The following is a 20798-nucleotide window of genomic DNA, read 5'->3' as shown; positions in this document are numbered from 1 at the left end:
TGAAGGAATGTCTGCTTTCTTGCTAGGTTAAAGTTACGGGCACGAGCTCACGATGCTAGGAAAGTAACTGTATTGATCAGCACTGCAAACAGTGTAGTAGATATACACTGGAGATGAACTTTAGCTACCTGTTTTACAAGTTGCTATGGTTTGAAGTAAGTATGGGGCTTCACGATTAATATTAGTTTTGAGACCTTAAAGGGCTTAATCTAAAGGTTTGCCATGAGGAAACTTTCCTCAAAGATGCACATAGCTTGGGACTTCACTAGGAGGTTGGGCCTTCTTAAAAAATGTATCTTTAGCTGTGTGAAGAGCACCTTTTAACATCGGAGCTGAGAGTTTCAAATAACGTCTGAACACTTAGTCATGAAAATTGTGTTCACTGTGTCACCACAGAGCTTTGTAGCCTGCTTTGCCTGGATGCTGAGAGGAAGAAAGCTGCCACAGATTTTTTTTTTTTCCCCTCCTTTAATTTAATAAGCTTTTAACTGAAGTTTATAAACAGTAACGACCATCATTTTGGAAAGAAGAAAGTAATGTTCTCAATTTTTTTCCCTTAATAAACATTTGAAATAATTTAATACAAAAGATCTTACTCTTGAACTATTTCCTTTTTTTTTTTTCCCTTTCTCTAATTATTCAGTCTTCATTCTCCCTGTGGGCTGGTTCCTGGCTTGTGTCCTTCCCTTTCCTCCTCCTGTCCGAGCAGAAGACGACAGATGAGTGCCCTGTGACTACTTCTCACACCTGTAAATGAGGGGTCTCATTTGGATACGCACACGCGCGTGGTCCGGTGTTCTGGCACAGAGTCCGAGTCAGAACTCGTCACTTAGCCTTCACGTGCCTTCACTCTGCAGGGTTTTAAAGGCAATAATACCCTAGCCTCAAGTCAAACCTTTCTGTACCTCAGCACAGGGAAGACGTCAACCCATTGGAGCGGGATCAGAGGAGGGACAGAACAAAAATCCGAGGGATGGAACATCTCTCCTATGAGGACAGGCTGAGAGAATTGGAGTTGTTCAGCCTGGAGAAAAGAAGGCTCCAGGGAGACCTTATTGCAGCCTTTCGATACTTAAAGGAGGCTTATAAGAAAAACAGGGACAGACTTTTTAGTAGGGCCTGTTGCAATAAGACAAGGGGTAAAGGTTTTAAATTAAAGGAGGGTAGAGTCAGGCTAGATATAAGGAAGAAATGTTTTATACTGTGGGTGGTGAAACACTGGCACAGGTTGCCCAGAGAGGTGATAGATGCCCCATCCCTGGAAAAACTCAAGGTCATGTTGGATGGGGCTCTGAGCAACCTGATCTGGTTGAAGATGTCCCCCCCCCATTGCAGGGGGGTTGGCCTAGATGACCTCTGAAGGTCCCTTCCAACCCAAACCACTCTATGATTCTTTCTGCACTTTGCATTTTGTTTGCTGTGGGGTTTGGGGCCTCAAACCAGTACTGCAGAAGTGGATTGATCCAGTGACGTGTTACATAGTCTTACCCCTCATTGACAGCAGATTACATGAAGAGAGGCAGTGCATGGTGAAGCTTGACCCTTCCTCCCAGGCAATATTGCAGAACTTAATCTGAACCGATGTTTGGGCTCACAATTGTGTGATCGTGACACAGGTCATGACATGCAAAGCCGGACTTGAGCATAGTCTTGACTTAACTGATGTTGAGGATGTAACTTAAGCAGTTGCATAAGGCCATTTTGGACAGAGCTGAGAAAAGAGCTAAGGCTCTAGTTTGACTGTAAGTGAAATACAGGCAATTCTGCCGGATTTGCGGTTTGTCTGTCGGTAACTGCTAGATTCCCACTTAGCTCTTGAATCCAGATTAAGAGCTAAAGACCTCTAATTTGTGCTGTACCATCATCTCACAAATAGCTGTTTAAGGTACCACAAAGCATCCGTCCCTTTCCCTTTCTCTTCTGTCCCGTTAAGAAAGTATCAATGTACTTTTCTTGTGAAAACTTCTCGCACATGAGAAGTTCTGAGGTCCTCTTCTAGTTCAGGATGATTTTTCAGTTGTGGATCATTTAGACTGAAGAAGATTCCTGAAGAAGCCCTGTGTTTGCAAAGCTTGTAAAGGGTTGCGTATTTACATAGTCTGGGAAAGCTAATCAAGGCTAAACAAGGAGGCAGTGGTGTAAAAATAAGTGAGGTAGCTTGATACTCAGTTCACTGGTAATAGTGACACTTTTACAGCCTGGATTGCTGTGTAGAGCCTGTATGATTTAGTTGTGTGATAAAAGCTTGAACTTTGCCATGATAGGGTTCTACCCAAAGTCAAACTTCAACCCCAGTGCAGCTGGAAATCTCAGTCTGAGAGTAAACAGGCCCTCAGGAGATGTGCTGAAATTCATTTTCAGGTCACACACTAAAGCTTGGGAAAATGATAGTTGTACTTTATTAATGAAAAATAATATTTTTGCATCCTGCTAACCAGAGCTAAGTAGCTGGATCGAGGTCTTGAACTGTTACATGATTAATGGTGACATTTTTCAGCCTAGAAGTTGCAGCCTGACCTGCTTCATTAAGTGATGATACATTGCTCTTCACCTTGAAAGAAAACAGTAGAGGCCGGTTACTTTGTGGTTTTTTTTTTTTTTCAGAAGAACTTGCAGACAATGTCTTCGTAGTTTCTTGAAAGCCTCTGAAATGGTCACCTTGATTTTAATCCATCTCATTCAAATCATTATGAGATTATAAAAGGTATTTTGCTTGGTTGCTGTAATCAAAGTTGGATCCAATGATTCGATTAAAATACTGTAAAGCTACGATGGAACAAGTCAGAAGAAAAACATCAGTTCCTGTTTCATAGCATGTGCTAAATCACAAAAATGTGTTATGTAGATTTGCTGTGTCTGTTAACTTCAGCGTTTATTCTTTGCTCATTCCTCTCAGATTTCACCATTCTAAAACTTTGACCAGTATTGTGAACTTTATTTTTTTTTTTATTGATTTTCCCCTCCCAGTGCAATAAATCCTTGTCTCACAGCGATTGTTGCTGTCAATCCTGAATCAACAGCATTGACACACAAGTGGATAAACTCTTCTACAACCAAATAGCTGGGGAAGAATCAGCTCTTTCCTATTTTCTACACTTACAGTCTCCAGAATCTTTCCTTGACCTTGTGCATATATGTTGAAAGAATTATTGAGGAATAAGGATGATGGGAGATACTGTTTACAGACTAAGCTGCAGTTGCAACACTTCCCAAACAGAATGAAAATGTAAAATGCCCTTAAGGCAGCCCTGCCTGCCTCCGCGCTGGGGGTGGTAGCTGGCGAGCTTTCAGCGTTAACTCTGGCTTTCGCTCACAGATGCTGCTGGGGTTGCCGTTGAAAATGTGCGAAGAAGCGAGTAACTGAGCTCTTGTGGAAGTTGATATCTCGCTTTCCATGCTCGGACTGTGTTGGTACGTAAGACTGTGAAAGGGTGAGGGTGCCTAGGAGGCAGAGACCACTGGGAGACCTAAACTCAAACATCAGTCTCTCAGCTTGCTTTACTCAGTCCACTGCAGTTACTCCACCCTCACAGATCACCTCCAGCCTTCTTTTTGGTTCCTCCTCACTTTTAGAGAACAACTCAATTAAACATGTTGTTTCTTCACATTCACGTTCCCTTGATACAATAGATCAAAGGAAAACATGCTGAGTAAATTGCCTGTTGGATCAAACATCATCTTTTGTTGACCGCTTTAGCCAACGACTGCCCAAATGGGGCACCGCTGACCCCCTGCCCGAGCAGAGGTCTGCACGACCTGTTCCCAGCCCGCCCTGCCGAAGCAGCAAGCTGGCCAGACCAGTGCCGCTTTAAATTACGCGACACTTGCTCTGCCCAAAAGTGTAATCTTTAACAGAAGTCTAACATATTTTGCCTCGCTTTCATTTTTTTCCTCTAATCTTTCTGTTAAACCCTGTTAAGTGAGGCGATAAGCCTGGTGTTCCTTTTTGTGTAGCTTGAGATGAGGGGAAAAAATCAAAATTAGCACATACTAAGGAGGTGAAACCATGTAGCTCTGCCTACTCATAGCTCTCACGTTGTCTACAGCGTCTTGACGATGCTCTTGATTTTGTGGAGGAAAGTTGGAAAAGCAAGAATGAAGAAATCTCCGCTCATTTTCCCCGCTTGACTTGCTGTGTATGTGCAGAGTCCAAGGTGCTTTTGACACTCATTACTTTTCCTAAATGCTGCTCTTTCTTTAGATTTAAAACAAATAAGTTACAAGCTTTTTTTTTAGGGCAGTTATATATCCGATAGGCATTTGTGTACAAGTTTGTGAAGACTGCAGGGTGAGGAACAATTTCAACACTTCCATGAAATAAACAGCGTGATTATACTCTAAAAAGTTTGGCTGAGATCTGTCAACCTTTTAACAGATAGAGCTTTTTATTTAAAGATTAAGGTTTTTTTATTATTTACCATTCAGCTTTGTAACACAGAAGACATTGAATGTGCTTATTTCATTTACGTAATATCTAGCCATTAATACGATGTGCCATATATAAAATGAAATTTGTCATGCACACTGAGATTTCTTAAAACATACCTTTTTTCAGAGAGAATTTCTCAGAACAAATACTTCATTTTAATTCCAAATTTTCAATATTATTTCCAGTGGAAACTGTCCTGGACTTCCGATTTCAAGATATGACCATTGGAAGAGAATAGAATTTGCATTTCAGAGTTGCAGGAATAAAGGCTGTATTTTAGAATAAATCGGTTACTATTTTGTATTTCCATCATTCTTCACATTTAGAGAAGATACTGTAGTAGTGATGCTAATTTTACCTCCGCTTTGTTCTCATGTACCATAACTTCTTTACATAGGAGCCTTTTAATGCTTTTCTGTTGGGTTGCATAACTAATTTGTATATGTTTTCTTCTTTGGCCCTCACAGTGTTATCTTCTTTGTAAAATCTCTCCAAGCTGTTAAATATTTTGCCGAGGCAATGCAGGCAGCCTTTCATCTAAACCTATGCTACCTGCCATACTGATAAGATTGGTCGAAGATACCCGGGGAAAATTTGGCAACTCCTCCTGTTTGCTCTGGCGTTGATCCATATTGCTTAGGCTTTATTCAACATTTATCCACAGCCCTTCATCTCAATCTTGCTCAACCTTCTTGCGCACCTTTCCTCATTTGCACACCGTTGGGTCCTCAACTAATGAAAACATTTGCAGATAATTTATTTTTCTTATTGCATTTTGACTTACAGGGGTCCTGACTGCAAATTGCACTAGAAGCCCAATGATGTTGAAGGTCCAAAAATCAAATGCTGGTCTTCAAAATCAGGTCTTTCATCTACCCAAAGAAATTATTTTAAAAGACTACTGAAAATAATTTTTAAAGGCTTTTTCAAATAGTGGAAATGTGTTTGTGAATAACTGATAGCGTTCTGAGTTCTGCTTCACTCCTTACTTCTCCCACAGAGTTTTCAGGAATCACTTCTTTTAATCCCTTGGTTCAGGCATCGTACTTTGTGCTGTTAACCTCTAAACATAATTGCACATTTTCCAGGGCAGAAAATGGTTTAATAACAAATCTTTTACATGTTCTGGCTGGTGGTACCAGGTTAAAGGTTTTTAAGTAGAAGTCAGTGCTGAGTATGGCATGTATAATTCAGGCAGTCATTGCACAAACAATACAAAGTCCATTCATTATCTAATCGGGGGCTTGCTTATATCTTTTTACCAGGCAAGATCTCTATTTCTTAAACTCATCACTTTCATTATTTTAAGAAAGTGGTCTTAACTGCTGAAATTAATTAACCACTCAAATTAATTTTTTGTTCCCAAAGTCCCCTTTCCAAAAGTTAGTCTTTTCTTTCAGGGTCCGAGTATGTACTCACGATGGCACTCACTTCAGACAAAGACCACACTCTCTTACTAATTAACGGAGAGATATTGCCTCCTCTTAAGGGTGATTCAAAGTACCTGGATCAGCCACTTTCTCTGACTCGGCTTCTGACTGGCAGAGCCAGAATCTGAGTCCACTCAGGTAATTCAGTTTACTCTTGAACTCTCAAAACTGCCTTAATAAGCTTGAGCTTAATAAGCTTTGCCTTAATAAGCTTTGACACGCAAAAGTCTGTGGCTCACTTAAAACCTTGCGTCTGGATCCTGTACTGTTGTTCCCTTATAGTATATGGCCAGTGCATTGTTTGGTTTAGGGCCGTTGTTAGGGTTCAGGTTAGTGCCTATAAGTGTTAGGGTTGGAGTTAAGGTTAGGGTCATTAAGGTTAGAGCTACACGTAGTGTTATGGCCTGTTAGTGTTATGGTTAGGGACACTAGAGTTAGGGATAAGGTAAGGCTTAGGGCCTATTGGTGTTTGGGTTAGGGCCTCTTAGTATTAGGGCTGTTAAGGTAAGGGTTAGGGTTAGTGTTATGGTTAGGGCCATTAGGGTTTGAGTTACTTTTAGGGTTAGGGCCTATTAGGTTTGGGGTTAGAGTTAGTGCCTGTCATGGTCCATTTGGATCTCGCAAAGTTACAGGACAATGTACTCTGTGATTTAAACTTTATTCCATGAGCTCAGTCCCCTGTTGCCTGGACTGGTCTGTCACGTGAATTCACTTATTCACCACTCAGGTCATAAGATTTCATAACTTAAAACCCGTAACTCTTAATTCATGCACCTATGAGCAAAAAAAAAAATTATCTCCCTAGGTGATGGTGAGAGTGCTCATCCTTCCTCCTCCATCACGGTGCAGGTGTCCCCTGTATCACATCGGGAAGCACGAAATTGCTGTTGGATCCACTTCAAAAGCTTTTTGGGTAAGCTGATGTTTTATACCTTCCTGGCCACTTCTCTGTGGGAGCTCTAGTCAACACGTGTCCGTTGGCTTTGGCTAACCCAATGTCTCACTCTAACTCTGAAACCCTACCCTAAACTTAGCTGTTATTCTAATCCTTATCTCAACACCAACCCTAGAGCTAATTGACCTGCAGTGGTCTACAAGGGCCCTCTGACATGCAACATGGCTTTGCAAGTGCCTTTTGGTGTGATCAGGTACGACCCAGAGCCAGCTAAAGGGCAGTATGGGCACGCACGTACCTTCCCATGCTGCACAAGGCAGTCAAAGACTACCTTTGGCACAAGCAGAGCACAAAACCCAAACAACAACTAAAGAAACTTTGAAGAGGGCAGCAGGCTTGAGCTGGTTTCAACCCATGTGTTTCTCCCCGACAACTGGGCATGCCTGGTATTGTGACAACGAGGATCCTCTAGAGCACAGTAATAGGAAACACATTTATGTTGTTCTTCAACTGCATGTTGCAATTGCTATACTCAAAGTGTGATATGTCACTTATAATTTATTATGCTTTAAGCACATTGCTGGAACACCATGTTAATTCAAAATCCTGTACAATTTCAAATGACTTCAAATAAGCAAACGTTGCATTAAGCATTAAACCCTCCACATGAGGAGTACCTAAAAAAAAAATGGGTCAGAGGACTCTGGCATGAAGTTAAGTGTGTGCAGCTGCACCAGTCCATAATCTGACACTCAGGCTCAGAAATGCTCTCAGCCATATTTACTCTGACACAGCAAGCAGAGTTTCTCCTGTTCTAACCAGTCATCTCCTGTTTGCCTTATCCACTCTTAACATATCTGAACCAAAACACCAGGAAAGACCAGAAGTAAAATTCAGGTAACTTCATATCTATTGGGATCATGTCCTTCAGTTCTTATCTATTTTCTTCTGCCCTTGTGGTCCCTGCTCCTCAGCTTGCTGGGCATGCAAAGACGTGGCAGGCTGTGAATGGTACCATCAAGCTTTGTCTTCTTATTTGTGTAGGTAGGCATCAAGCCAGAGCTCTCCTGAATTCTTCAGAGAGCTGAGAGAGAGAGAGAGAGAGAGAGCACAAGAGGCCGCATTATGCAGGGTTGCTTAGGGGAGTGTTGGTGGGGACAAGGGAAAAGAGTGTTTCTGTGTGTTGATTTGTAAGAGAAGAACAATCCAACTCTTGTTCTTAGCCTTCCAGGCTCTCCTACATCCTTCTGCAATGTTGTCACTTACTGTACAATGTCTGCAAACGCTGTGAGCAACGGCTTACATTGGTACTCAATGCCGTGTTTGGCACACAAGGACTTCACCAGAGGAGCCACCTTCCAGTAGTTGTGTCTTGGCATTGTGGGGAATAGGCTGCGAACAGGAGACAGACAAATTCTCTTCTGGGGCCCCATAAGAAACACTACCTTTCACATGTCAACGTTCATTATGACTTCCCAGGACTCACACGGCTCACACTGAGTAGGGTCTTTAGCTGCTCCTGGCTCTTCTTTACCCTTGGTGTGCTTTTAGCACAAGTAACTTGTAAGACTTCCCTGCTTTCCCCCTCCGTTATTTTCCACAGTTGTCTCTAGCGTCTCTGATGCGACATTTCTCCAAATTAAGTGATGCTATAAACTGGAAGAATCTCCTTCCCCTCCTCCCCTTTCTCCCAAAGTAACCACCTGAATAACACAGAAAAGGAGATGAGCCCATCCTCCAGTTGCATATCTCAGCCTCTAGAGTAATAGTGTAAGTAGTTAGCATAGGTAGGCTTAAAATACTGTGTCAGGCTATAAACAGGGTGCCTTAGCATGTACATTTTCACTAATGCTTGTGAGCTACTACTTTGGATAGACCCTGTTGCTGTCTGTATGGTTTCAATTTTCACTGATCATTCTCACTTTCCTGTGGGTCCAGGGAAGGTTTTGAATGACATTATGATTCTCTTTAGGGTTTTCAGTCTTTTTAAAGACAAACTCATTGGTGCCCCACACTTATTGTAGAATTCAGAGCAAAGAACAATAGGGAAAAGAAAAAAAAAATTAAAAAAGAAGGAGAAAAATTCTGTCTCAAGGTGTGTACTCACTGATGTTCAATCTGGAAGTTCAGATGCCCAGTAAACCAGTCATTGAACAGAGACTGCTCAACGTTGCATGTTGCCTGGAGCTAGAGGAGGGGAAAGGAAAGCAAAGTCAGTACAGATTGGTGACTGCAGCCTTTCTCGTTTGTCTAAAGAGCACAGTATGTCTATTGTTTTCTCTTAGCCTAAGCTGAGCTACCTCAAGCCAGGAATCATAATCCTCCTTCAGCTTTCTGGACCAGCAGAGGTACGTAGACTGGCTAACATGGACCATGGTAAAACTAGGAGTTGGCTCTGTGCTCCTGTGAATGCATGTGAACAGTCAAAAGTTCCTCCTGGGTCTTCTCAAACCTACGTCTGCAGAAAAAGCAGAGATGGCAGGGTACTTCTGTGATGGTCAGACTTTACTGCTGGACTCCAATAAGTCTCTCTGCAAAGAGGGGACACCACACTGGCATTCTGCTAGTGCCAAATTGCTCAGCAAGAGCAGGACACACACTTCCATCTCCGCATAAGCGGAAAAGGTCCAAGACAATGATACAGCAAGTGGGGAGGTGGGTATGTTTAGGAAATAGAGCTGGGACCTAGCTTTGATTTTAGATTGCCCGTGAACATGTCATTGCTGTCCTCCTTTACTGTTACTGTAACTGAATCCCATTATCCCATTAACCTTCACTTCCCAGTTACCAACAGGTTTTCACCCTTAATGCAATAGAGGACTTGCTTGTCTTATGGTTGGAATTTGTACCTGTATGGCCACAATGCTTAAGAATGGAAAATATTTTACCTGAGTAGACACCCAGTCCAAATTGTTGTCATAGTAAATATCCATAGGGATATGATTCATCTGTGAAACCCAGACAAACCAGCTGCTCGCCAGCATCCTGTGCAATCAGACAAGAGGCCAGAATTCAGGAACAGGTAAGCACCTCGGTGCTGAGCCATTGAAATAACAGCACAGCCAGACTTACAGACACATGGCTGAACACCAGCCTGCCTAATCTAGCACCTGGAAGAACTTCCAAACCATTCCAAGTTACTTCCTTGTGAAACTCATGATTATTTAATATGTTTTGTTATGAAACTGATGCGGCCTGTTATTAATCTTGTTTCATCTGTAGCCAAGGACGGCACTGATTAGAATCAGTAAAATGATCCAAGTGGAGAGCGTATTGTCCACGGAAGCCAATGCTGCTGGACAATGCCGGGGCATTTGCCAGCCCAGGCTAAGCTGTTTCTCTTAAATGTTCGCTTTCTCTGACCGATAGCAGACCCAACACCCAAAGCACTGAATCTTAGGCAAGGTAAGTATTTCTCAATTTGGTCAGCGCTCAGTCAAGTCTCTATGCTGCCAGAGACAATGAGGCAACATAAAACTTGAACTAGCAATTAAGCGGAAGAGTCTTAGTTTAACTTTACAGAATTAAAAAACTAAGCAAAAAATGAGATGGTCAAGGAGAACATGGAAAGATAAGCAAAGGCAGAGAAAGGCAGGCAGGCACAGATGGAAAGAATAGGTAGAGGAAGGCTGAAGAGCCTTCTAAAGAGATATCACCTTAATATAAAATAATATGCCAGAAGACTCTTTATTTCTAATAATGATCCATAAGTAAAAAAGAATCTGATATAGAAGGTCAGCATCCAGGCCAAGTCCTACCAAAAACAGAGACAACAAGAAAAGAAAATCATTATAAATTACATTTGCTTAAATCTTTTTCTAAGCTTCACGCTATATGTACAAGAGAACAATCTACATTCAGCTTCTGTAGGTTTTGCTAAATTGAATCACCTGGAGCAATCCAAATTAACGTAAGCTAACAAGACTTTCTTTTCATGGTTTGCTGTAATAGAGATGAATCTGAGCATTCACACCTAATAAGTAGATTAATATATTAACAAATGACTATGCCTTCAGAAACATGAGTTGAAGACTTGTATCGAATCATTGCCCAGGACTCCACGGTGACCTAAGTGCTAGACCAACAATCTCATTTTGGCTGGAAGTTGCCCTGTCCTCCTGTATGCATAACAGATGCAAGAAAAGGAAGAATGAAACACTAATTCTGGCTGCCTGGCCTAGGACATAATGCCAAGTGTATGCATACTGCTAACAAATCAACGACAACAGTTCCTATAAATCCACATCCTCCCATTCCTGACCACTATGGACCTTCTAATTTACTTCCCAAACCAAAGGCGACCGTACACTTTGTGGTTCTGCAAAGGAGGCAAAGCAGTACAAGCCAAATAGCCTGTTGCTTGTTTTCAGGCCTTTGTCATCAAGCTACGGAACATAACGGGTTTAGCAGAAAGTATTCAGAGGCGCTGAAAGCACCGTGCCAAACTGACTGTCTTATTAGGCTTAACTAAATGGCATACAGTGTCACGCAGCAGGGACCGAGCTCTGGACAGAAGCCAGCTCCATGTTCAGAAGAAAGGTTGAAGGCCCACAACTGACCCCTTCTTGGTTGCACAAGTAGCAATACTTACCACCCAATACCTTTTTGTGTACGCAATATAAAATGTGTGGCACTGGAAGTAGGTGGGAAACAGGAGCGGCGGAAGAGCTGTAAGGCAGAATTCATCATCACTGGTAATGTCATGGACTGACTGACAAATAATCAAACTGGAAGCAAAGGATCCCTGAACAGCTACTCAATACGGAGAATATTCTGAGAAGTTTCAGGGCTGCAGAATTTTCTGGATGATATCAGTATGCATCAACGCAGACAAACAGTGACCCATCTGGGAGCCTGCTGACCTCAAGAGGTAAAACAAAGGTAAGACAAGAAGCTCTCTGAAGCTTGATTGAGGACGGGTCCTGCTCTACAGCATGACAGCCTGCTACTGCTTATGTCAGCTGTCAACACAGGTACTATTGCCTTCTGTTTCCTCAGGGAGAGCTATGGCCATGGCTTCTTTTAGAAAAGAGTGAAAACAAAAAGGGGTGTGGAGAATCCTGAATAAGGAGGACAAGACCCCAGAAACTTAATAATCCTTTTGAGTACCACAGTAACCACTTTGCAAGAAAGCAACTGACTGATCCTGGTTAGGATGCTATGCGGGGCTCTGAGCAACCCGATCTAGGTGAAGGTGTCCCTGCTCACTGCAGGGGGTTGGACAGGATGACCTTTCAAGGTTCCTTCCAACCCAAAATATTCTACGATTAGTGCTTCTAAACATTTCTAGGTCTGTTCATTAATCTGATAGTGCTTACAAACCCGAGATTTCATTTTAGGCTTTTAACTGAGGCACAGCCACACAGTATTTAGAGAAGTGGCTTCTACAGCCCCAAAGCTCATCTGGCTCCCCATTCGGCTGTTCAAAGCAGGGGAACAACAGGAATACCTATGAAATCCTGTGCCTGCCAGGGATTTTGGGAGGAAGAACTCCCACTCAACCTTCCAAATGGACATCTCACTTGTACTTAAAAAAACAAAACAACCAAAAAAACCCCACAGACTATTATTTAAATTTGAATACTACTGAAAGATGTGGTATGACATTGTAATTCAGAGCCACTGTGGAGGATGTGGAAGATCTGGGATAGGGTCACCGGCCTTAACTAGGCATCTCAGAGTTGCGTCTCTGAGAGATGCACACCTGAACTAACCCTGCTAGTTCTGCCTAGCCACTTGAGAGAACAGCCACTGCTGGAGTGCAGTTCCTGCCATCTTCAGAGGTCAAGGGAAAAAAACGGGTTAAATGAATCACACCTCGAAAGTGCCCATTTATGTTGGATTTTCGGGTTCAAATTCATACTGTCCACTTTTCAGGCAAGCGTCCTAAGCAGCAGACTTCAAACTATCCTGGAAAGATGCAAGAGGTGATATCTCCTTGTCCCGTGTTGAACTTGTGCTGCTTTGTGAAAGGAATAAAGCTTCACTAAGATGGGAAGAAGAGGGCAGGAGTGAGCCTAGGGATCGGGCACTGACAGTGGAGAAAAATCTGAATTTTTCCTCTGCTCTCTTTATGCACTTCATCAGCCATACATTATACAGCTCATGTAAACAACCCCCGGAGCCCTCATCTCACACACCCAAGTAACGTCCTTAATTAGCGAGTTGAGAGTCTTTCTCCTTTTCTCTGTCCAAATAGATGCATACTTATTTTTGCAAAACAACACAGTTTTAAGATGACCTGGGATAAGTGTACCGCACTACTTTTGCTTCCCTGGAACAACCTTAAGCCATTTGGTTAGAAATTCTCAGACCAAATTAATGTGTTTCAAGTCAAGAAGGGCACAGAATCCTGATCTCACATAGGATATGATAATTCAGGCTGGAAAGGAGCTCAGGATCTCAGAGCAGCATCAGCTATGAGGTCAGACAAGGTTACTTGGGGTTTTATCCAGTCAGGTCTTCAACTCCTCCAAAAATTAGATGCAAACTGATGATTATGTTCTTTGATGCAGGCACCTTAGTTTTGCTCAAGTCCTACAGGTCAAAAGTAAGATCTACAAGCCCCATTAGTACCCCTCACGGTATTGCAGGGGAACAGAGATACTCACTGATGAAGAAGTATTTGTGTTGGTGATTGTATGGCATGTATTTTTTCTTTTTGATGCCAAGCTGTGAAAAGAAACAACAAAAAAATACTGAGTGGAAACTAAGCAACCTGCACAGGTAACTTGCTGTTTTCCATTCTTTCTTCCCCAGATGCACTCTTCTTGTGTGCTTCCCACAACCCTCATTCCTGCTATCTCCTTCTTGTGTACCTGTCCTATTAGTATTATGTATTACATTATTATTACATACATAATACACCTTTTCTATAAATCCTCATTCCATTAATGTGAGGCTTTAATGCCTTACAGCTTTGTAAAGTCCTTCAGAGATAAACTGTTAAGCAAGCATGAGATTTTTTTCCAGTTGGGGAAAATAAACAAGTGATTTGCTGAAAAGTAGTTCTAGATATACTTATGACAAGCCAAAACAGAGGTAACAGCCCTTAAGAAAAGCCTATGTTGGTATATGGTAGGATGGAAACTGCTATCACAAATACCACCATCGTCTGTGTTGGAACAGAACGATGCAGTATAAACTATACCAGAACATTTCAGCCATTAAAAGATGGTATGATCTGTAAGTTACGATAAAAATAATTTTGAGGAGAGATAGAGGGGAATTTTAACTGGTGAATTTCCTTGGTTTTGTGTTCTTACCACATTCATAATTCATTTGGTGAAATATTAGATATTTCAAGGCTAAGTTCTATTATAGGTCAAAAATAGTCATATCTATTTTCTCTCTTCCCCTCCCACCCCCTTTCTCCTTTGATTCTGTACACTTAAATGACAGTTTCACGATGGCAAAGGTCTTCCAAGGAAAAAAATATTTCACTGCTGTAGCTACTCTGACAGAGTCTCAAGAACTGATGAAGCTGTACAGCAAAAGGGGTTCAGCATTGTCTTAGCTTGGCCTTCCTGGAAGCAGCCTCGCAGCACAAGCTGAGAACATCCTACGTGGTCAAATGACTTCTGCCCACCAGAGGGACCGGCCAACCGCCGGTCCTACAGAGCTACAGGAACAGCCCTTGGTTATGCAGCCCTGCTGCGCTGGCTGCCTTTCGCAGCAAGGCTTCTGCCTTCTCCTAGAAGGCATGGACATGCCAAAGCCACCTGTATCTCCGAATGTCAGACATTAATACTAAAGTAATAATCCCAGGCCAACTGCAGACATGCTTTATATTAATGTTTACAAGTTATCTAATAATCATTAATTACTGAGATGTTCTGCTAGGTCATTAAGTTGCTATAACCATTAATAGCCTTTTTGCTGATGGATTTTCCACCCTATATATGATGTATGTACATCATGTCTAATTTATTTACAACTACTTGTCAGCTGTTTAAGAAATTTTTAAAGGAACTTAATGTGAACGGTGACCTGCTTACAAAGGCTGAAGAAAGTAGACACAGATGAAAGCAATCTTTTTTTCAGAAACTGTCATCACATCTTAGTTTGAGATCTTTACAGTACAGTATGCTTTTTGTTGACTAGAGCGTTCCCAGTTCCTGGTACGTGAGCGCGTGCGCACACTGACCTCCACAGATAATTTCTTCCCCAAAGTAAACAAGAAAGGGTGCATATCAATATCGGGATCTTTCTGCCAGCAGTTGGGTTTGGCATGGTGCCGGGAGTGCAGAAGAGTCCACCATTTGGCTGATGCCCCCTGTTTTAGTGAAGAACAAAGTATGAAAAGTACATTTCCAGAGCCAGATTCTCTCCAATTCCCGTCTTTTGCCCAATGCTGAACACACTATCCTCCACAGAGTCTTCCGAACACAAGCTTTTACAGGAAAGTCATCAAACCAAAGAAGTTTTCCAGGGTCAGGTACTTACAACCAAATGGCACATCACAAACTTATGCAGCAGTTGGTTCCACTTGGTCTTCCTGAATACTGAAAGATGTCCTAAATCATGTTGTAACCATGAAGCCTGGACCTGGAAGAGGAAGAAGAAAACATTGGGAGGGGAGAAAAAAAAACAGGAATCGAGACCAGGACAGTACCACACCCTTCCTTTGCTTTGAAATATCAAAATTTATTTCTCAGACACTGCTCCAAAGACAAAATCGGAAAGGAACTATGAAATCCTGATACTCTTAAGGCTTCTCCCAGAATATATCTTGCTGAAAGAATCCCAGACTAGGTTTAGTGGGAGCTCCCCACATGCAGCATTTCTTCTTTATATCTTCTGTAAAGACATGCCATATAGCAGTTGTCTTCTTATGACAAAGGAGAACTATGCCAAGTAAGGAAACGGAGGACTACAAAACTGCAATAGTATTTGTGTACAGAAGTTGATGCAAGTCCACATGCACGTGCTGTGGACTTAGTTGCCTACCTGGGAAATGGTCTGCACCACCAGAGAGACTATAAAGGGCATTAAGGACGTCCCAAAGTAGAAGAGAATGAGCCAAGCAGCAGTCTCCAACAGGAGGATGTGAGCGAGGTGCAGGAAGAAGAAGAGTTGATTTGGCTCCAGAAGTCCCATTCTCTCAACAGTAGCACGCAGTTCACGGAAGTCTTTCACCAGCATTTTCTGTGGGAAGCACCAGTGTTACATGTTCTCTGTTTCTAGAGTGTAGCACTGCAGCCTCAAAAGCCAAGGACCACTTTAATGGAGGAAAGAAGGAGCAAAGGATCTGGCCAAATGGGCAAGAGCTGGGCTTGCACACTAATTAACCTGATTGCTCTCCTACAGCTTCTCCATGTCTTTGCCTGATAAGGTACGCAGGGCAGAGGAGCAAGCAGCAGCCATCACAGAGCATAATGTCTGTACCCCCAACCCCTAAAACTCTATCTTTGGTGTTTCTTCCATCATCTTCTTGGCAGGTAGCGTAGGGCTCAGATGGAAGTTGTGTCTAGTGGAAGCTGTACTGTGTGTGCGTGAGCATAGCACGCCATCTTGTGGTAGGCCTTTGGGATGAAATTATTCCTTTTCTGCCAGTTCCAATAGACCTATGTATGTTTTCACTTTACCCTTCCCAAGATTAACAGGGGAGGGTTAAATGCCTGTATGAAAATGGCATCTACAGCCCAGCTGGCCTCAGGCTGGTGGGCACCGAGGAAGGAGGATGGAACAAGAAATGAGCACAGCAGAGGTGCTAGACCAACCCACCTTTGGCTTTGCCAGCTCCACAGATGCCTCCCAAGCTCGATTCCTGTCTCCACGCAACCCATCCCACAAAGGAGCTTGCCAGCCTACTTTTTCCCAATCATTTTGGGGAAATGGGGTTTGCATTGAGCAAGGCACAGGCAGGCTCTGGTGCAGACCAGCTATGGAATTGAGAACTAGGCAAGGCATGGCCACCGATGGGTAAGGGGGTTCAGGAGGTTCCCACCTGCATAGGAAGCGCAGCCATGTCATTCTGGGACAGCCAGACTGCTCTGAATTGTGTTTCTAATGCCCGAGTTACACAGGGCCGTGTATCATCTTGCCCCTCTTCGGCGTGCAGTGTGGGACTATGCAAAGGAAAAGTCAGAGCAGGCTGGGAGGAATGGGGAAAAACACGGTTGTGGATAGTGGGAAGCAATAAGAACCATACAGCCCAGGGAATATTTGTACTCTGAGACTATTCCTGTTCTGTTGTCTGTGCCTCTCTCATGAGGTTTTCTTTGACATACTAGGTTAGTTACTCTCACAGTGCCATCGCGGTGCTTCTGTGAATGATTACGCAATTTGACCTTGAGACTGACAAAAGGCGGCTGTCCAGAAGGGCCATGCCAATACACCCTGTGAAGCTTAATTCGAGGCTAAAACACTCCAGCTGCAGTCTCTCCCTACAGATACCTACAACAGAAGGGAGTACAGTCTGACAATTGACTATCAGCTGGAATTACTTAATTTTTGGTTAGCTCTTTCTCAAAGCAGGGGAAAGAAGAAAAGGTGATAGCTGTGCTATGCATGAAAGCAAAACAAGGCTCTGCTATTTGTGTAGCGTTGCTGTGATAAGAAAAATTCAGCTTCAGGAAACTCGTTCTCAACCGCATAATGTGGATTTAGTTAATATTCATGTATTGTTTCTAAATAGTAGCACAAAAAAATTGTGAAGAACCTGGATTCCATTGTTCCAGGAGCTATGCTGATAGAGAAGAACAAGGTCTAATCTCAGAATATTTCCCTTTAATCTATCTTTGATCTGATTTACAAGGACAGACTTACATTTTTAGTGGGCTCAATACTGGGTTGATCTGGTGCCAGCTCCCCAATCTGCAGTGACTTCAAGTACTTGCTCACCAGCACCTTGTCAACATGGAACGCTACAAAGGCATCCTGCAAACGCACGAGAGTAAAGGGAGAGGTAAGAAAAACAAATACGATGGTACTGACCTCGACCTGCTGCACACAGCAAGACATTCACTGTGGAGGAACCACAATGGCAAAGATGGCTGGTTTACCTTTCCATCTCCTCAAACTTTTGTTAAACTTTTTCTTCTCGTGTTTGTCCTACGCTCTTACATGAGATCTTATTTCAGCTGCCAAATGGAAGAGATCCAACTTCCACTACTGCAATTACTACAGGTATGCAAGTTCCATAATACAAAAGTGCATGAATCTCCGTCATACACCTAAAGCAAAGTCTAGTTCCCTTGCCTTCCTTCTTCCCCCTCTTCTCAACCCCAATCTTAGTGACTTTTCCATCTTCCTGGACATCCAGGTGCCCAAAAGGCCCTTCTTATCAGCAGACCAGAATCTTCTTTGTTGTGCAATTTGTCAGAAGAGAAAATTGCCCTTTAAATCCAACAGCTTAAAAGAAAAATGTGGTTCCTCTTATTCACTGGGTAGAGAACTCCATTCCCAAATTAACTGAGGACGCATTTCATCAAGGGCCAAGCGATACCAGAGAACTTTCTATTTTTCTCTAGTACTTGGAAGTATTTAGAAGGAAATGAATGCAAGGACAAAATTCATAAGCACAGACCTGATGTAACTGATCTCTCAAAGATACAAGCATGAAAAAGCAATGGTGTGATAGCCTCTCGGCAGGGCTGGGGACAGAAAGGACAGGACGCAGAAAAGCAGAGGAGACAACTGCATTGGCGGAGCATGAAGGGGGCAGGTGGAGCCCTGAAGCACCACTGAGCCGGAGCTGAGCTGTGAATTCAGCCTGTAGGAAAGGAACTTCCCCTGAAGATTCTCCAACCATGGAAAATTGCTTTTGTACATCCATGCCTCCAACTTACTGATCTGCCTGCATGCCTGCTTTTGCACAGTCTTTCATCCGATTCAATTTAGCCGTTCTAAACAGCCCAGAATCAGTGCTTTACTGCATTCCAGCCCCAGAGTTGCTCTGGGCAAACGTTTATTAAGAGCGGATGTGTGACAAAATGATGTTTTAGCTAATCTCTCTGAGCAAATTCTCTGCTACAGAATTTCTGTCCTCTACTCTGAAACGGTTGGCCAACCGCACGACAAACACTGAGGCATATATGTAACATATGGTGGGTTTAAATACCATGCACATAATCGCTATCACTGATAAATCAAAAAATTCAGCAAGCAGTTTCTCTGCAAAATAATCTACTGCAAGTACCTGGTTGTTTCATGATGTTGCAACACCAGATGTTTTTACAGTCTCCAAAATTCAAGCAAGTTTTGCCAAATTCACCCAAAAATTCCAGTCTCAAGATTGTTGCTCCTGCTGTCTAAGTCACCTCATTCCTTAACTCCACTGTTCTATCCTTTGTGGGAAAACACAACAAAAAGCAGCAATAAAAGGACTCTTCTTCACAGTTTCGTGCAGTGCCACCCTTACTAATATTGTGGCATTAATTATACTCATTTTTCCATTCCTCAGGTTTCTTTTCTTACCGAGAGCCTTCCATGTTTTTCATCCTCTCCTAAGTTATCTTTCAAGGCTGTACGCTCTTGGTACAACCTTCCAGTCAAACTAAGGTAATTTTTTAATTTTTCATGCTACACATCCAGAAGATTAAGCAATTGACCCATTCCAAGATGCACAGACCTCACTAAAGTCTTACGGATTTTCTTAATTAATACTTCTTTCACTTCTTCACTTCAGCATCCTAAAATGAAAGAAACCTGACGGTACTAACTAGAGCAAATGAACGATAGAAAATACAGAATGCAAAGTGTAGCTAATACAGAATTTGAAATTTAAACTTAGTGGACTGAAAATTACTTTTACTTCCATCAGCCTCAAATACCCCTTATATATGGAAGGTCAGGGAACTATTTGTCTTGTTTTTCTTTTTTCTTTCAAAATCCACAGCAAGGAAGCAATCATGTTTGTCACATCTTTGTAAAGAAGTTAATTTACCACTGTTTTCTACCCTTCCTGCATGCACCAGAAGGCAAGAAGTCTGAGGAATTTGCTGAACGTTTTGGTGTGTGTTTTACCACAGGTTTCCCCAGCATTAAATTAGCAGCCAGGCAAGGAAACACGATGAACAGAAGTCTTTTTGCCCACACCCTAACTTGCCAGCAGTTGGACACTGGCTGATTCTTTCAATTTTGTTCATCTCCAGGGTCAGAAGGACCACATGCAATAACTACAGAAACCTTTCTGGAAGACTGCTTGGGAAAGCCTGCTGCCTTTGCTTTCCCTCCAGGGTATGCCGGGTGGCATTTAGGAGGGATACCTTTCCTAAAGGTATGTTTCTGGAAGCAGCTACTGTCATTGCCACAGGGCCGATGCACTACTTGTGCCAGCTTCCCCACCTTGCCCTGGCTGTAAGCAATCACTGCAGTTCGCAAGAGCTGCAAAAGCAAGATCAGCAGATAAGAGTAATCCTAAAGACTTTAGTTGGATAAATAGCTACAGCCTGGCTGCTTCATGGGCTAAGCCTCTTTATTTGCCTGTTTCCACAGCACAGGACTGGAAAGCTTGCACGTAGCAGACATTACCTATCCCCAGCCCTGCTACATACCCCCAAGCCCCACCAATTCCCACCGAAGCCACCTCCCAAGCTCTCGCTGCATGATGCTTGCCGGGTACCAGCCTCCTCCACCCCACATCTCAAAGCGAGCGGGTAGCAAGGGCCTCCCCGTCGTCACCGTCCCTGCCACCCCCAGCACTCACCGTGGCATCTTGCCCAGCATGGCTGCTGATGAGACGGGCCCCTCCCGGGTGCCTCCGGTAGAATTGGCTGATGTCGTACACCTTCCTCTCGATCACCAGCCAACGCTCCTGCAGCGGCGGCCCCCGGCCGCTGCGCTGCCCAATCTCCTCCCAGGTGAAGCGCCTCAGCACCCGGCCCACCGCGGGGTCCCCATCCTGCTCTTCATGCACTTCCCTGGCACCCCGCAGCGGTGCCATCCTCCTTCCCACTTCACCAGCTCCAGCTCCCTGCTCCCACCATGGCATATAAGGGTGGGACACGCCCTGTCCTGCCCTGCTCCGGGTCCCCGCCCTCCTCCTTTTCCCATCCCTGGGGGATCAGCAGAGAGGCTTGGGGCAAGGTGAGCGGTGGTG

General features: G+C 43.3%; 1 protein-coding gene and 1 long non-coding RNA gene across 3 annotated transcripts in view; one reads left to right on the top strand and one right to left on the bottom strand.

Moving 5' to 3' along the window:
- Window positions 1-7155: 7155 nt before the first annotated feature.
- Window positions 7156-20645, bottom strand: LOC104009484 (acyl-CoA (8-3)-desaturase). Of its 2 annotated transcripts, none has more exons than XM_009461489.2 (12): window positions 20406-20645; window positions 17525-17635; window positions 15704-15901; window positions 15200-15301; window positions 14901-15029; window positions 13366-13426; window positions 11346-11422; window positions 10411-10508; window positions 9643-9739; window positions 8862-8941; window positions 8021-8146; window positions 7156-7838 (listed from the first exon to the last, which is right to left on the bottom strand). In XM_009461489.2, the coding sequence occupies exons 1-12, from the start codon at window positions 20640-20642 to the stop codon at window positions 7787-7789; spliced, it is 1368 nt and encodes a 455-aa protein (XP_009459764.1). In that variant the 5' UTR covers window positions 20643-20645; the 3' UTR covers window positions 7156-7786. The 2 variants fall into 2 exon arrangements, with proteins under 2 accessions (XP_009459764.1, XP_087598211.1); XM_087742085.1 differs by having other exon boundaries at window positions 7769-7838; window positions 8058-8146.
- The window catches only part of LOC148057030 (uncharacterized), a 23623-nt gene continuing 22675 nt past the window's right edge, over window positions 19851-20798 (top strand). Inside the window, exon 1 of the long non-coding RNA XR_015701058.1 lies at window positions 19851-19976. This is a non-coding gene — a long non-coding RNA (uncharacterized LOC148057030). The remainder of the gene's footprint in view (window positions 19977-20798) is intronic.

This window comes from Nipponia nippon, unplaced genomic scaffold (genome assembly GCF_047370975.1).
Source record: "Nipponia nippon isolate SJK-2023a ecotype South Korea unplaced genomic scaffold, ASM4737097v1 scaffold_10, whole genome shotgun sequence".
Lineage (NCBI taxonomy): Eukaryota > Metazoa > Chordata > Aves > Pelecaniformes > Threskiornithidae > Nipponia > Nipponia nippon.
This window is presented reverse-complemented; position numbering and strand designations above follow the sequence as displayed.

Bases quoted from the DNA above. Each gene is read 5' to 3' on its own strand.
- LOC104009484 (XM_009461489.2), bottom strand. From the start codon at position 20,642: ATGGCACCGCTGCGGGGTGCCAGGGAAGTGCATGAAGAGCAGGATGGG. The intron at 17,636-20,405 runs GTGAGTGCTGGG...GTGCGTTTGCAG, and splicing joins ATGCTGGGCAAGATGCCACG to GATGCCTTTGTAGCGTTCCA. The intron at 8,147-8,861 runs GTGAGTACACAC...TCCTGTTCGCAG, and splicing joins AACTTCCAGATTGAACATCA to CCTATTCCCCACAATGCCAA.